A 15,781-nucleotide genomic window follows, 5' to 3' on the forward strand; every position below is an offset into this window, starting at 1 on the left:
TCCTTCCTTTGGCCTTTGTGGAATGGGGTGATAGAAATGAAACTCTTCCTTTGCTGGGAAACGTTTTTTTAGTTAGTTAGCACAAGTCTGGCATCAGGCTGGTCTGAATCTGCGCAGGGGGAAGGCAGACTTTGTATTGTCATTTTCACAGATGCACGTAGCTTGTCGCAGTTTAAAATAATCTTTTTCCGCAGTTGTGGGCGTGAACACAGCCGACTTGTTTCGCTGCCAATCAAAGTGACTCCTCATTCCCTGTAAAATCGATGCACTAAAGCACACGCACACTTTGACTTGGTGAAAGGAAAAACTGTTTTGCTGGAGTCCAACTGATTTTTGTCACGGGCCTTATCGTGGTCATAGTTTCCTTTGGAGGGCCATTATCACTGTCAACACCTTGTAGTATATACATTTACAGTATAGGCTACACAACAACCTGATGAATAACACATTTTGAAATCAGAGGCTACTAAAAACTGTTTAAAGATTTAAAAAAAGCTAATAAATATTTCTAGAAATTTTTGCTAAGTGAAGACAATTTGTAATTTTAATATTGACACGTGAAGTCGATTCACCATTTGTCTTCACGGGCCACATAAAATGATTTGGTGGATTGGATCTGGCCCCCAGGCTTCGAGTTTGACACCTATGCTCAAGGACTGCATTGTGTTCATGGCTCTCTTACACAATTGCTTTATACAGTTTACAGTACAGGATCCTGTCAGTATACTCTTTTACAAGAATGAACAGAGGACGTTCATGGCTTTCTGCAGCTTTTAAAGGTGTGGAAGCACACAGAGACACCGGCAGTCTCTGTGGAAAAGTTATGACAGCACATTTGTAGCACCAAGGGGGAACAGCTGCATCTGTTGAAGAAAGCCTGTAGGATAATGACAGACAATTCGCTCATAAAATGTTCTCAACGCAGGCTTGTGTATATAATGGCGTGTCAAAGAGAAGCGTGTTTATAGACAGTTTTGTGTCCACAAGAAAATCCATTCTATTCAGGCTTTTGACTTACACATATGAGGAATGACCGATAAAAACAATGTAGCAGTCATGCTCATGATTGACATTCAGAAATTCAGTCCAGGGTGTACCCTGCCTTTCGCACTTAAGTCAACTAGGAATAAACTTCCTGTCAAATTTCCACGCTTCCACAGAGTCACCTGACTCTTTGCTTAGTGCTGTCAAAATAAAGGCCCTGACACCACGTGCACGAGACCATAGAAAAACTGCAACAAGGAACTAGGTCATATGTTTGCCGACTCTCCGGTCCATGCCGTTGCCCATTGTGCAACGGAATGAAAGTATGAGGATGAATCATGAAAACGCAGGCTGCCGTTCAAAGCATCTTCAATCAATGCAATGTTGCGCAAATAGTGACTTTGTTGTGCTTGAATCAGACCCAGATTGCCAAAGCTGCATTTGAGCATCTGGCAAGAAAACATTTGAGACTTCTGCCGGCAACCAAACAGGCAATAGATAGCGCTACGTGGTGTGCAATTTTACCAATCTGCAGTAATGGAGGGTTTCGGACTTGAGCTGAAGTCTCTCAAACAAATACACACACAAAGTAAGCATACCGAATCCGTGCTTGTAATCATATGCAAAGTTACCCTGCAGAGAACAGATTATACAAGAAGAATTAACTTTAAGTGGTGAGATGAAAGAAGAGGCAAGGGAAGTGAGACAGAAGATGAAAAGGCCCCTCTCTATGCATCAACACTCTACAGTCACAGTGCAGTAGTGGTGGAATACATTCCTCACAAGATACTCCATGCTGTTGTAATCCCCAACCTTGGATAATGGAACGTCGTAATCTGGAAGATAAAGCACTATCAGAACAGCGGGCTGTGGAGAAAGTGGGAGGTAGGATGAATGCCTCTTGGCGTGCCACCTGCTCGGCCCTATCAAACATCTCGAGATGACAAATGCAAGCAAAGGATCATTTTGTGTATCTTGATGGAAAATTGAGCCTTTCTGTTGCAAGAAAAATGCTTAGGTTATTCAGTAAACACAAACGGGACTGTTAGAGAAGTTTGTCCCGACTGCGGTGAAATATCTGCAATTTTCCACAACAGAATGAAAAAAGCAGATAATATACTTACCCGGCATGTCTGCCTCAAATATGTCTGTCTCACTGGAATAAAAGCAAGAAAACACCGACAGCTGTGTGTCATTTTTATACCTGCGGGAAGAGAAGAAGTTGTAAAGAACATCAACATCTAACATCAGCGACTATCATAAATACGACTACAATCATCTGCTTGTTTGACCGTTAATTGAAAAAGACTAAGTCTAATAATAACCTTATTCATGACATCACTGTATGTTGCTGTAAACTACAAAATTACTGAGTGTGATTTTTTGTCAAATCGCACCACTTGTATCCAATCCATTGATTTAAGAGTTTTTACACCACAATATAGATGCTGTTTTATGTTCACATAATGCAAGTGGACTGAGTGTTTGTTTTCAATACACAGGGTGTACTTTTTGTTTCGTGTTGTTAGTTTGAGAGTAAACTTCAACTGACAATAAGCAGCGTGAACCCTCTTTGGTGGACGGTGGGATCTCTTTGTGTGGGATCTCTTTGTGTGGCTTACCATGTGAAGAAATTGACAATAAAGCAGACTTTGACTTTTGACGTTGACTTTGAAGCATTGTTCACAATTTGCCAAAGTGCTATTGTTGAAAAGTGAGTTGAGCTCACAGTCATCATACAGTGCGTGTATCTCAATCAGTGCTTGCAAGGCAAAGAAAAAAGATGTCTTAAAAAAGTTTTTTCTAGCTCCCTTCCACAATCTAAAAACAGGCATGTTGGGTTCACTGAAGTCTCTAAATTGTCCTGAGGTGTGAATATTAGTAGTTGTGTATATTTGTCCTACAATTGGATGGCCTAGCTACCGCATCTCGCCCGGAGTCAGCCGGGATAGGTTTCAGCTCATTTGCGACCCTAATTAGCATGAGTAGGACAGAAAAGGAATGGGTGAATAGCTAACCGCTGACACAATCTGTTTATGTAAAGAGATGTAAATCAATGTGGATGACCAGAGCAAAAGTTCATAAAGAATTCACTGGGGTGACAAAAATGAATCGTTCCATCTGCATGTGTAGACACAGCAGAGCCGTAGTTTCAATGATGAGATTGCCCTCAATTCTATTCCAAATGAAACATGGATGGACCACAACCGCGCAGGATTTTATGGCCTATTATAATTTACTAGGCCCGATGGGGCAATACAGCCATAAAATACACCTACATCGCTGCATAAATTAGCTACCTAGATTCTTTAGTGTGAAGCAATTAAGAATTCAATTTAGACTTTAGTGACCAAATTGGACTGACTTTAATGGTATGAATCAAGGGCACGAGCCGGGATGAATAATAACCAGACGTGGTGCTGAGTGACAAGAGCTGGACTCAGCTGCTTTGACAACGGCGCCACTGGCCGTGACCGACTGCTGGATATGTTTGTGACTACAGAGCAGTCAAGCATCAAGGACGTGAGTCACCATAATGGCACACTGGATGCATGCTTTCTGCGCAATCTGACTTGGTTTGCATCCAAATTCAATAAAAGCGCATCTGTCATTCTGATTGGTGATGAGAACGAATTAGAGTTTATATTGATTAGTCTGTAAAGAGAAAATGAATGGATGGTGCTGAGTTGAGTTTATATGGATTATGGTTGTAAAAGCTGTCACAAATGTTCATCTCTTGCATGTTGAGGCACATCAACACCTGTGCAATCCATGATAGATATTTGAAGGGGATTTAAAAAGGCGTTAAGTGTATTTGTTTGATGGGCGTTATCATCAAATGATCAATCATTCTGGCGAATATTTGCAGGAAAATTAACAGCATGCTGGCTAGACTACTGACAGCGTCCTCACTTATATTGATGAACCATTTCAAGCCAATGCCATTTGAAGAAGTGCCTTTTTTGCTTATAAAACACTTCACAGGGGCCCTTTTGCTTTGAGTGGATTAATGTTCGTTCATCGATTGTTTACGAATGGAGTGCACTACCTGATCAGTAGAGGCTCTGTTCAGTCAGTGGCAAAAAAAACTATTGCTTCTTGGGAAAACTGTAAATTTTTCATATGTGAATATGAATGGTTGTTTGTCTTGATGTTGCCTGCGATTGGCTGGCAACCTGCGACCCATATGAGGATAAGTGCTATTAAAAAATGGATGGAAACACATGACCACCTTTTAAATGTGACATTAAAACAAATAATTATTTTGTAATCTGTCTAGTTCTGAAGGTGTGTCTGGAGAAATCTCTCTTACCGTAGTGCTAGCGTGAAGATCCAAAGCAACTTTAAAGTACTGGCCAGTGTCTGCATCAAAGCCAAAAGGTAAGCAGAGCTATATTGAGTTTTGTTGCATGTAGGCTTATGATTAGCATTGGCAACCCTGGACATCTTTAACTTCTGATAAGTGCCACTCACTTGATTGCTCTGGAAAGTTATCAGTGAGATGAAGTCTTATTTGTATTGAGTCTGTTGCACCAGATACAGCGAAATTTAATTTGAGGGCTGAGTGCTGTATTTACGAGGAAAAATAGCTGTCATGGTGTTTTTTTTTAGAGTCTTGCGTGTACGTCACAGTTAGTAAATGCTTTTTTAGACTGACAACATCCACCCTTAGCTCGGCCAGTTAGTTGTCATGGAAACGGAATCTGCACTTGCGATTGGCCCAGCATTATATGTGACAGGATGTGAGCTGGCTCCCTTGAATGAGACAGATTAAGCTCTCTCAAAGAGAATAACTTCAAGACAAAGACAAGACACAAATACAAGTATAGTGTAAAGATTGTGTATCACATACGTGTTGTTAAAACCCCTGGGAACATTGCATTTAAAATAAAAAAAATCCTGCTATATCTCCTTAAATTTATCAATAGTCCTAATTTATTTAGCTTTTGTAAGTATAGCTTATATTGTGCAATGCCACCCATGAAATAAAATAAAGGCAAATTCAGGATTTCTATGTAACTCAATAGCATTTTATTTATTCTTATCAGATCTATTTTGCTCAAAATATGAATGTTAAGCACTTCAGCCTGAAGCATTATTAGATCCTCATGAGGGTCTGTTTTACTTTTCGAGGTGTTGCATTTGATCACAGTGCAAAATCTCAGCACCAACGTTTATAATCAGCTCAAATGATCATCTTTTACAAGAAAATATATTCAGAGTCTTCATCATCAGAGATCAGCTCTTACCCTCTTCTCAGTGCTCTGCTTATTGTCGCAGTTCTTGAATCCGAGTAGCTCGAAAAGTCCATGTTCAGGCATGTGCCACTGCAGTTAACAAACACAATAGCTCACCTGAAGCACACACGTGATAAATACAAAATTGATTAGTGTCGCATATGATCCCATCACATACTGGCATGAATGCTGGATACAAAATGACAAAGTCATGAAAGTAAATACTGTCTGACATGGTTACCAGGAGGAGTTAGTATTTTAATATTGTTATAAGCTAAAACAAAAAAGGTTGATTTTATTGTCATTAATATAAAACAAATAGGAAATGAATATGATAAAAAAATATTTATAGTAGGTTAAGTTTGATTACATTTCCAGAAACCTTTTTAGTTACATTACTTGTCAGCATAAGAGTACAACGTTTTTAGCATGGTACATGATGGTTAACAAGGTTTCGATGTTAGTTTAAAAATTACCAGAACAGTTAATAATTATGATGGTGTTTGAGCCTGGAACAGATTAATTCAATTTGTATTATTTCCTATGGGAAAAATTGATTCGGTCATGATTCCATTGCTTTACCATGGTGTGTCAGCCTATAGTGAAGAGATTATTGCTTGGAGAGACAACTCACTCCCACGCATTCCTCTTTACTTGTCTTTGAGGGACTATAAACATCTCTACTTAGCACCTGGAACTTCCAACTCAAGCAAAAAATCGGTATAATCTTCTCCTGCACACAGGGATCAGGCTGAAAGTGTCGACTGTGCACAGAATATGCAAATATCCCCAACGTTAACTTGCATGACTTGTGAAAAAAGATGATAATGTGGCACTAAAACATTCATGTGAATTCTCACCCGAGGGACGTTTTGCTCGAATGTTCTGGTAATCATTGAAGAGACGCATTAGAGAACAAGCTCACTATCAGTATAGAACAATGGTTGGAAGGAGGAAACGAAACGTGAAATCATGCAATTTTTCGTGCCAGCTTTCAAGGCCCAACAGGGACAGTCGTCCTTTGGACCAGTCGATAGCTGACACTGGGTGACTTGTCGCAGCGTGAAAAGACAATTCTTCCCCTGCCAACATGCTGTTTGCCTGACTTTGTGCGTGCACACTGCATTGTGTATCAGACAATGTCTCCTTTTGAGACTCAGCCCTCCCTTTTTGTTCTGAGGTCAGTTGCAGCATCTCCGTGATGCCCCTAAACATTTATGCCTGAAAGGATAACATCAGGCATTGTGACTCAAAATGCCCTTGCTGCCTCCCCCTGACCCCCTTTCGCCTCAGCCACACTTCCTATCAGCTCTGCATCAGATAAACAAATACAGCAGAACCCACCCATCCGTCCATTTTTGACACAGCTTGTCTTCGTTATGCTTGCAAACTATTCCTGCTGGGTTCAATCTGAACCGGTCGCCAGCCAATCACAGGGTAGTGACAAACAGTCATCTTTATGGCTATGGGCAATGAAGCTAACATTCTTTTGGAATATAGGAGGAAGCAGAAGCTTTGAAGTCAATTGCCCCTCAAAGCCAAATTTGGAGTTATAAACAACATTTTTATTGTAAGAATGAAAAACAATAGTTTTGAAATGAAAAGAATGTGGAAGTCAACATCACAGAAGTGATTCCATATGTATATATGCTCGCATTTGGAGGTTCCACTGAATTGTTGTTGATTTTGTTTTTTAAACCTTTTAGTAAAAGGGATGTCTGATATCTTCAAATCAATATCATTCAGCACTTGAACCGTGGTAATTAGGTGACCCTTGGAGTACGGTGGTCATAAAAGCCATTGAATAGAGGACACATATAAAGACTTGGCTTTTTCTGTTGGCTGTCGCTATAGCCTCAATGCAGCTGCCTTTTCAAAAACACTTTGAAATGGAAATCAGAGTTTGTTCAATGGCGCATGGCGCTGATGGAGTGAAAATGTCTGCTGGGTGGATGCAAATTGACTGATTTAAGTGTGCAGGATGCATCTGATTACTCACCAGGGTCATGCAGTGTATGCAGTTTGTGTATTTGACAAGAGCTGGGTTTGGATGATATATACCAAGGGTGAACAAACATTGAAAAAAAAAAAAAACAATTGAAGAATGCAAGTGCCATTTTGATATTCTTCATCTTTAATTTATGAAATATGCCAAAACCATCAAGCACATACGTATATATTGTTTTATGTATTGTGCATTACATTTAGTTTGAATAAATAGCTACATTACACCTTCAGTTGTAGAAAATACATTTGAATCAGAAATTCTGTGCGTGCATCAGTACAAAAACAAAAGAATCTGTCTCAGTATAGAATTACGCCAAAACCATCGAGCACATATTTATTGTTTTATTTATTGTGCATTACATTTAGTTTGAACAAATAGCTACATTACACCTTCAGTTGTAGAAAATACATTTGAATCGGAAAGTCTGTGCGTGCATCAGTACAAAAACAAATGAATCGGTCTCAGTTTAGCTTGAACTGTTAGAAATTGGAATTAGAAAGTTAAAATTGGTACAAATCGGTTTGATGTTGATGATTTTCTATTTGCTCAGTTATTCCATTTTTTTGCACCCCATGCATGAATATCACAAAATAAAGGTTTCATGCCTCATTGCAGGCCCTATGAATATCTGTTTTGATGATGATAAAAAAAACATGATCTCACTTGCCCTCAAGGTAAGCTCCTCCAAAAATACCTACCTCGAACATTCACCCCATTATCAGTGTGAATCTATTTGGATTACAATATCTAATGAATGCATTCTTTCAGGGAGATACGGCTGTCACATTCAATTATTGTTCCCCGTAATACCTCGTGAAAACGCTAACAAATCATGAGTGACTTTCGTGTATATGTATCAGTGAAGGTTCATTTGTGTGATGTGGAATGCCCTCCATGCATGTCTTGAGAAACCCTGTCGTCTTTTGTAGGATATGTAAAAATGGTGTGTCGGACTTCATGGTAGACATTTGTTGTTTGGTGATGCGGATATTAATGTTTTTCCCTGCTTGGATACATCCATAAGTTTATCTGTTGGCAGGAATATATGTAGAGCTTTAAATCCATCTTGATATTCATAGAAGGGGTGTTTACTTACCCAGACATCTTAAAATGAATATGCTATATAAAAGAAAAAAATCTGTACACAGTGGAGTTGCAATATTGATAATACATTTGGCTTTTTGTTTTTACTGACAACAATGATATTTAGTCAATATGCCATGCAGCAAGAATAAAGAAGTTGCAGCCCATGGGCCATATAGCTAGTAAATAAAAGTAAAATCTCAAAGTGATCATCTCAGGTCGACCCACGCCCTCCCATACAACCACTCATCATAATTGAATTGCAGTACAACACTTCCACCTGCTGGATATTATTGACTCTACAATTTGAATATATAGACTGCCTGGAACGGAATGAGTTTTGTAGTCTTTCAAATTAAAAATCTTTTTTTTTTCTCTGTGATTGGAATAGATGGAATTTTTTTGGGGGGGTAAAGGCAAACATAACTTGTTTAATTCATGTGGAATGTTTTTTACACTGATGACAGTTGGCTTGAATGCATAGCATGTAGCACGATGTTCATTATAAGAAGTTTATTTTGAAAAGCAAATATCCCAACCTGTACGTCTAGCTAGCGTTATCGAAATGTGTAAATGGCTGTCAGTGTCGACATAGTTGTCATTATAGGAATCCACTGCACTGTTTGAACCGTTAAAATCAAGTAATGTCATATTCGCCAACTCGACAATTGAAGGCTTAAAAAAAAAATCACGACCTTGATCGTGTAGCACTTGTTTGCAGCGACTCCTGAGCAACTTAGCCTAGCCTGCTGCATTGATCAGCAGTTGAACTTTCATGTTTTGTTTGTTAAATTGAACTTAATTCTCTTCTACCATCATTTCTCTCTTTCCTTCTACTATGGAGTTATTTGAAACCAGTCTTGGATATCTTGGATGTTTTGCTGTAGGTGGGCTTGTGTTTGCTGCCTACAAACTTGGCTTGCTGTACCAGTTGTTCCACAAGGTGAGCGTTCATGAACCTATAAAATAAAATTGGAGTTGATCACGGTATATTCTACACAAAGACAGAGTGTTGAGCGCTATGTTAGTGGAGCAAATGATCTGACATTATGTCTTCATCCTAACTATCATTCCCTTTCAAGCATGAGAAATGAAATATATAGCACAGGCACACGTAACCTTACATTTTGTATGCCTCTTAACACAAAGGTAAACATCACACCCTGGCATGTTGCACAAAGCACACCATGAGCATCAACAATGTGGGTGTGTCGTGAAAAACAAATCCTATTTGAAAGGTGACTATTTAGGACCTTTCTTGTTCATTTTATGTAGTGGTTGTGAAATACTTTACATCAGTTTACCCAGATTTTCATCCTTTTTGACATCCCACAGACTGAGACAAACAGCCCTCGACATGGCGGTGAAAGTGTGGCAGATGTTCTGCGCTCCCATGGAATCAAGTATGTCTTCACTCTGGTTGGTGGACATATCTCGCCCATCCTGGTGGCCTGTGAGAAAGTGGGCATCCGGATTGTGGACACCAGGCACGAGGCCACGGCTGTTTTTGCAGCTGATGCCGTGGCGCGGCTTTCAGGTGCATTCATCTTAAAATATATGGCTATTACAAAGAATATTTGGCAATGTGGTTGGTTGGCAATGAGATGATGTGCTCCCTCTTGTGTTTGGTAGGCTGTGTTCAAAATTAACCACTCAGATTACTCCCATTAACACCAAATAAAGTTTGTGCCATTTGAATAAAAGCACTCTAATTAATGAATAAGGAAAAAAATAGATCTGCAGGTTGTAGGTCACAATCATGTCTAATTGCTTGCATTTGATGGGGGTGTTTTGACTTTTTAGACCCGCTGTACAACAAAACATCTTGTCTCCTTGTGCGTGCACAAAATAAATCATCAAATATGCAAACTACAATCATGTTTGCAATCCTCTTAAGAAAGGGCTGTCATTATTTTAGAGAGTCACTCGGACTGCCATAACATTAGGTACAACTGCACAATCGAATGGGAGCCAAAATAATGGAAATCCAATTCAGGAGGTTGTTTGACAATTGATTTGTCCAGATTTTAAAACTATGTGTTTCACTGGAATGAATGAATATTTGAAAAACAAGTTCTAGAGGATATGATTCCAGAACGGTTAGCAAAATGAATGATCATAGTTTGTATACACCTAAATTTAAACCATGCAAACATATTTTTAACCTTGCCCCCCAAAAACAACCCAATCATTTGGAATCAGAATCAAAACTAGGTACAGAATTGGAATCCTTAAGGCGATGATCAACCCTGTACACGGGTCATCGGATTTGAATATACTATATACCCTCAAATTAAAGATGAAAATATGCAGTTAAAGCACATCTTGTATCTAATGATGTCTTTTTCCTGACTGTCTTTCTATTAGGTACCATTGGTGTAGCTGCAGTGACTGCTGGCCCAGGTCTTACCAACACTGTGACAGCAGTAAAGAATGCTCAAATGGCAGAGTCACCCTTGTTGCTCATGGGAGGGGCTGCTGGTACACTTTTGCAGGTACAATAAATTACTATGTTGTTACAAAATGACTGTTCCTACTTGCTCTGAAATTCCACAACCAATGTTTTTCTTCCATTTGTTGTTGTGGCTCCAGGGCCGAGGGGCGCTGCAAGACATTGACCAAATGTCACTGTTCAAGCCTCTGTGCAAGTTTTGTGCCTCCATCAGAACAGTCCGAGAAATTGTGCCAGTTGTCAGAAAAGCGCTGGCTGTTGCCCAGTCTGGAACACCCGGGCCTGTTTTCATAGAATTCCCCATCGACACTTTGTACCCGTTCCATCTGGTGTCCAGAGAGTTTGCTGTTAAAAACCCTCCCAAAGGCCTGATGGGTAAAATTATCTCCTGGTATGTTTTTTCAACATGTTATAAAAACAATACAATTATATTAAATTATTTTAATTCATATATTATTAATTTCAATGCCATTAGTGGGTTGTCTTTCCAAGCGTACACTCCCCCAAAAATGTATATAGTTTTCAATAGTTTTAAAAAAATATTGTACAAAAAAGAAAATCTGCAAATAGGTGGTACCTACCGGGTATGTGGGTCTCCACTGTACTTATTTATAAATCTAATGAATTCGATGTACTGGATGTGAAGTATTAAACCTTATTAAGCTTATTTATTTTAACTAGGTACCTTAACAACCACCTCATGAACATCTTTGCTGGTGCCTGGGAGAGTAGAGATCTTTCACCTCTACCAATTGACATTCCACAAGCCACAGATGATCAGGTACACCAACAATTGACAGTGTGTGTATGTGTGTGTTTAACCTACTGATGTCATAGAATGCAATATATATGTGTGTGTGTGTGCGCGTGGGGAAAGGCGGTGTAGAAAATGGATGGTTGGATATTAATAGATATATAGATGTATAAAATTGATATTATGCACATAGGTACAAAAGTGTATCGAACTAGTGAGCCGAGCCAAGAAACCTGTTATCCTCCTTGGAAGCCAAGCCACGCTACCACCAACGCCAGTTGATGAGCTCAGGTGAAGCCAACGTATTATTTTAAGTACTCAGTGTACGCCATGAAAGTAAATTAGACGTATCATCTATTGTAATAAATTTGATGGTATTACAGGAGCGCTTTGGAGGCCCTTGGCATTCCTTGCTTCCTTGGGGGCATGTCCCGAGGCATGCTGGGAAAAGATAGCCCAATCCATATTCGACAAAACAGACGAGATGCTCTGAAGGAGGCCGATGTTGTTCTTCTCGCAGGTCAGACATTGAATTTACTGTAGAAATAATATTTTTTCTTCCTTTTTTTTTTTATTTTTTTTTTTGCTGTTTCTCAAATTCAAGTATTTCTATTGGTGGGATGAGAAAATGACACTAGAACAAAAAACATATGATGAGTCCTATTTATTTGGACCTTGATCTTTGCGGTAGAGCCTAACGACAAGGTTCAATTAGTCAGACAAGATTACACTTGCCTTGTTATCTTGAAAACGTGCGATGTATGTAGCTATCTTGTGTATTCAGTAATGAATAGGATGGAAGATATGAAAGGAGGTGCAGTGTTGTGAAGAAGAAAAAAAACACGATTTGTTTTGCAGGCACAGTATGCGACTTCCGTCTGGGCTATGGCAAAGTTCTGAACAGACGCAGTAAGATCATTGCTGTCAACAGAGACAGAGTGCAGCTGCTCAAAAACTCTGATATGTTCTGGAAACCAACTGTAGCAATTCAAGGTGTGTTCATACCAACATGTTTGTCACTAGCATTTTGTTTCCCAACTATGTTAGGATTTTGTTTTTACTGCTCATACAAATGTAAAAAGGAAGTTATGTGTAATAGAATGCAAGGGCAATTCCTGAGCATGAGTTGACTTTTAAAGGGGAACTCAGTTGGGGGAAAAAAAAAATCATTACAATAATATAATTGCCCCGAATAGTCTAAAAAATGGCATTCTGATTAATATTGCATTTATGGAATAAAAATGAATTCACTCATTTTCAACTCTCTCAGGAGGGTGACGTTTAATGCAACACCGCCTCCTGCTGCCGACTGATATTAACCTATAATTGTGTTGCAAACATCTCAGCTCACCTGTTTTTCTGGATTTGATCATGTGAGCCAAAGAGTACTTTGGCCTCAGTTTTAGTTGAGCCTCCTGACATGGCAGAAAATGGCCTAACCACAAGACAGTGTTCAGGATTGAGGGTAAAAAGAACATATTATTGCAATGACTTGTTTTTTTCCCCCCCTTGGCCTCAGGGGTTCTACTGTATATTGCTTTAACTCGTTTTATTACTGGTACAGGATCTTAATTGTGATCTGATAGAACTGAAAACTACATTTCAACAGTTAATTTCTAAAATGTGTCTATTATAGGTGACGCTGGTTCGTTTTTAGTACGGCTTCATAAAGGCCTCAAGGGCCACCGCTGTCCGGAAGAATGGCCTCAGAGCCTCAAAGCAAGAGATGTGACCAAAGAAGACGTTAATAAGTAAGGAGGCCTTGCAAAATGCCACTCTACAGCTTTATAGTGTGTTCATGAGCATTACACTAATATAAGCAAACATACTCATTGTCTTTTTCATTTGAAGGGCTAAAGCCAATGAGAAGACTGAGCATCATCTGAACCCCTTAAAGGTTCTTCACATGTTGGATGAGGAGATGTCAGAAGACAGTATCATTGTAGCGGATGGCGGTGATTTCGTAGGAAGCGCTGCTTACATCTTGAGGCCACGCGGACCACTGCGCTGGCTCGACCCAGGTTCTCTACTTCTCTCTTGACTTTACGTGACAAAAAAAAAAAAACTCAGTAGGGATTGTTGACATAAAATGTAAATGTTGAGAATACTGATTCTCCACAGGGGCCTTTGGGACGCTGGGAGTAGGAGGAGGATTTGCGCTAGGTGCAAAACTGTGTCGGCCTGAATCAGAGGTCATGTGCTGACGCAAGCTTTTATGAAAGGGATCCATCTGCTTGTGATGCTTCATGAATGAAATATGACCCCCTGTGTGTTTTAGGTCTGGATTGTCTACGGCGATGGTTCCCTAGGATACAGTGTCGCTGAGTTTGACACATTTACTCGACATAAGGTACATTCATTACAATCATGTGTCGACGATAATTCTTGTAAGAAATCTAGGAAACTAGAATGTAGCAGAAACTTTGCAGTCAGTTGTCATATAATCTGCAGAAAATCTATTTTCTCTTCATTTATCAGACACCGGTTATTGCCGTTGTTGGAAATGACGCATGTTGGAGTCAGATTTCCAGAGAACAGGTTCCCATTTTAGGCAGCAACGTGGCATGTGGCCTGGCATTTACAGGTACATTCATTTTGCGCGTCATAGTGGATTACACTGACATTAACCTCCCTGTTTACAGATTATCACACCGTGGCCGATGGCTATGGCGGTAAAGGCTACCTTATAAGGCGCAAGGATGAGGAGCAGCTCAGGGACATCATCAGGGAGGCTCGAAAGGAGAGCCAGATGGGCAAAGCAACACTTCTCAATGTCCTGATAGGCAAAACAAACTTTAGAGAGGGCTCTATCTCTGTATAATGTTAATATGCTCTGAGCATATTTAACCGGTACCAATGGATTTCTTTACTATTATTATAAACAGTGTGGGATCAAAACGCCTTAATAATACAGTTTAACATGTTCTGCTTCTAGGGTTGGTTACTTGAGTGCCCAAACCATAATTGTTGCATTTCAATGAAAGACACTCGCAAAATAATGCTGGCGCCAGGCTGAAACTTCCTTGGCCACAAACTGGTAATTTCCCTTTTTATTTTTTTAACTGGTACAGACTATTGGTCAGCAGTCCACATGTATGAGTATTCCGCCTGACGCCAGTGATAAATTTTGCCTAAGGGATTACTTTGACATTGTCCTTAATGTATAAAAAAAACTTTTGTTAATCACACACAGATTGAAAATAATTTCATGGATTGGTAATTTGATGCAACCCGAATGAATGCCTTTATTCCTATTATGAATGAAACATTGATACTTTATCATTTGAAAGTGTCGAGTATTCTCGAGAGACTGAATAATTTGAAAAAGAAAAAGAGAATGATTTCAAGTATATGCCTTTTGTAAGTTCAAATAAAATAATATTAATAGAGTATATTGTAGAATAAATTATTGAATACATCATAGTAATAATATGCACAAATGATGTCATTTTCAGATGGGGTAGAGAACCTTTGTCATCTCAGGGTCCATTTCTGTTTGTCCTCCAAAGACCACACTAAATATTTGACAAAACACGATGCACTCGGTCAATCAAATGTTGATTGTGAGCATTTGAGGATCAAGTGTTGAAGGAGTTTTTAGAGCACTTTCTCTGAGGTTTTAGTTGACTGTCTAAATCAAATATTCTTGCCCACTCCTGCTTTACAATCGACATCATACAGTATGTATTGCACTATAAATGTAAATGATTTGCTCACAAGGCAAATGTATGTTGTTCATTGCTGTGAGAAGAGATTTTGTCAGCGTTCTATAGAAAGTATGTTAAAGTTATCTATTAAACTGGCGATGAATAAAGACAAGCTTTTTCTTTTTATAATACAAAAAATATTGGCATCATTTTGCAGAACCATCCATCTATTCTCTTGTACTTATCTAGTGTCGGATTGTGCGAGCAGCAGCATAAAGTGCACCTCCAGAGTTCCCACATTGATGGGAAAAGTTTGACAAGTGTTTGGTGAATTCTTTTGTCGAATTTTATATTTGCCATAATAATCCCCCTGGTTTATTTTAATACACGGCACCATGTTTGTGATGGATGTGATGTCAAGTCGTTGACTGGGCCTTCCCTTGCATCCATTGCTTGATATTAGTCATACGACACATGACCCTAGAAGCCGCTGTAGTAGACGAGGGGGTAAAGGGACTTATTTGGAAAGGGATTTATTTGCCTTCCGTCAGTATTGATGGAAAATTGTGAGAATGACTCAGTTGCGTCAGAATCGGACCAAGAAAACCATCACTA

At 39.3% G+C, this 15,781-nt stretch overlaps 1 protein-coding gene across 4 annotated transcripts; it reads left to right on the forward strand.

Moving 5' to 3' along the window:
- Nucleotides 1–8,835: 8,835 nt before the first annotated feature.
- On the forward strand, nt 8,836–15,348 carry hacl2 (2-hydroxyacyl-CoA lyase 2). Of its 4 annotated transcripts, XR_015066756.1 has the most exons (16): nt 8,836–9,256; nt 9,649–9,850; nt 10,681–10,808; nt 10,906–11,156; nt 11,447–11,546; nt 11,713–11,810; nt 11,903–12,039; nt 12,378–12,512; nt 13,156–13,270; nt 13,371–13,540; nt 13,641–13,711; nt 13,798–13,869; nt 13,998–14,103; nt 14,162–14,369; nt 14,455–14,556; nt 14,975–15,348. XR_015066756.1 is itself a non-coding variant. In XM_085917106.1 (15 exons), the coding sequence occupies exons 1-14, from the start codon at nt 9,152–9,154 to the stop codon at nt 14,338–14,340; spliced, it is 1,869 nt and encodes a 622-aa protein (XP_085773232.1). In that variant the 5' UTR covers nt 8,836–9,151; the 3' UTR covers nt 14,341–14,369; nt 14,455–14,941. The 4 variants fall into 4 exon arrangements, 2 of the variants coding, with proteins under 2 accessions (XP_085773232.1, XP_085773231.1); XR_015066755.1 differs by having other exon boundaries at nt 14,162–14,556; XM_085917106.1 differs by lacking the exon at nt 14,975–15,348 and having other exon boundaries at nt 14,455–14,941.
- Nucleotides 15,349–15,781: the final 433 nt, after the last annotated feature.

Source organism: Syngnathus leptorhynchus, chromosome 7 (assembly GCF_054491065.1).
Source record: "Syngnathus leptorhynchus isolate UIUO chromosome 7, UIUO_Slep, whole genome shotgun sequence".
In the NCBI taxonomy this organism is placed as follows: Eukaryota; Metazoa; Chordata; class Actinopteri; order Syngnathiformes; family Syngnathidae; genus Syngnathus; species Syngnathus leptorhynchus.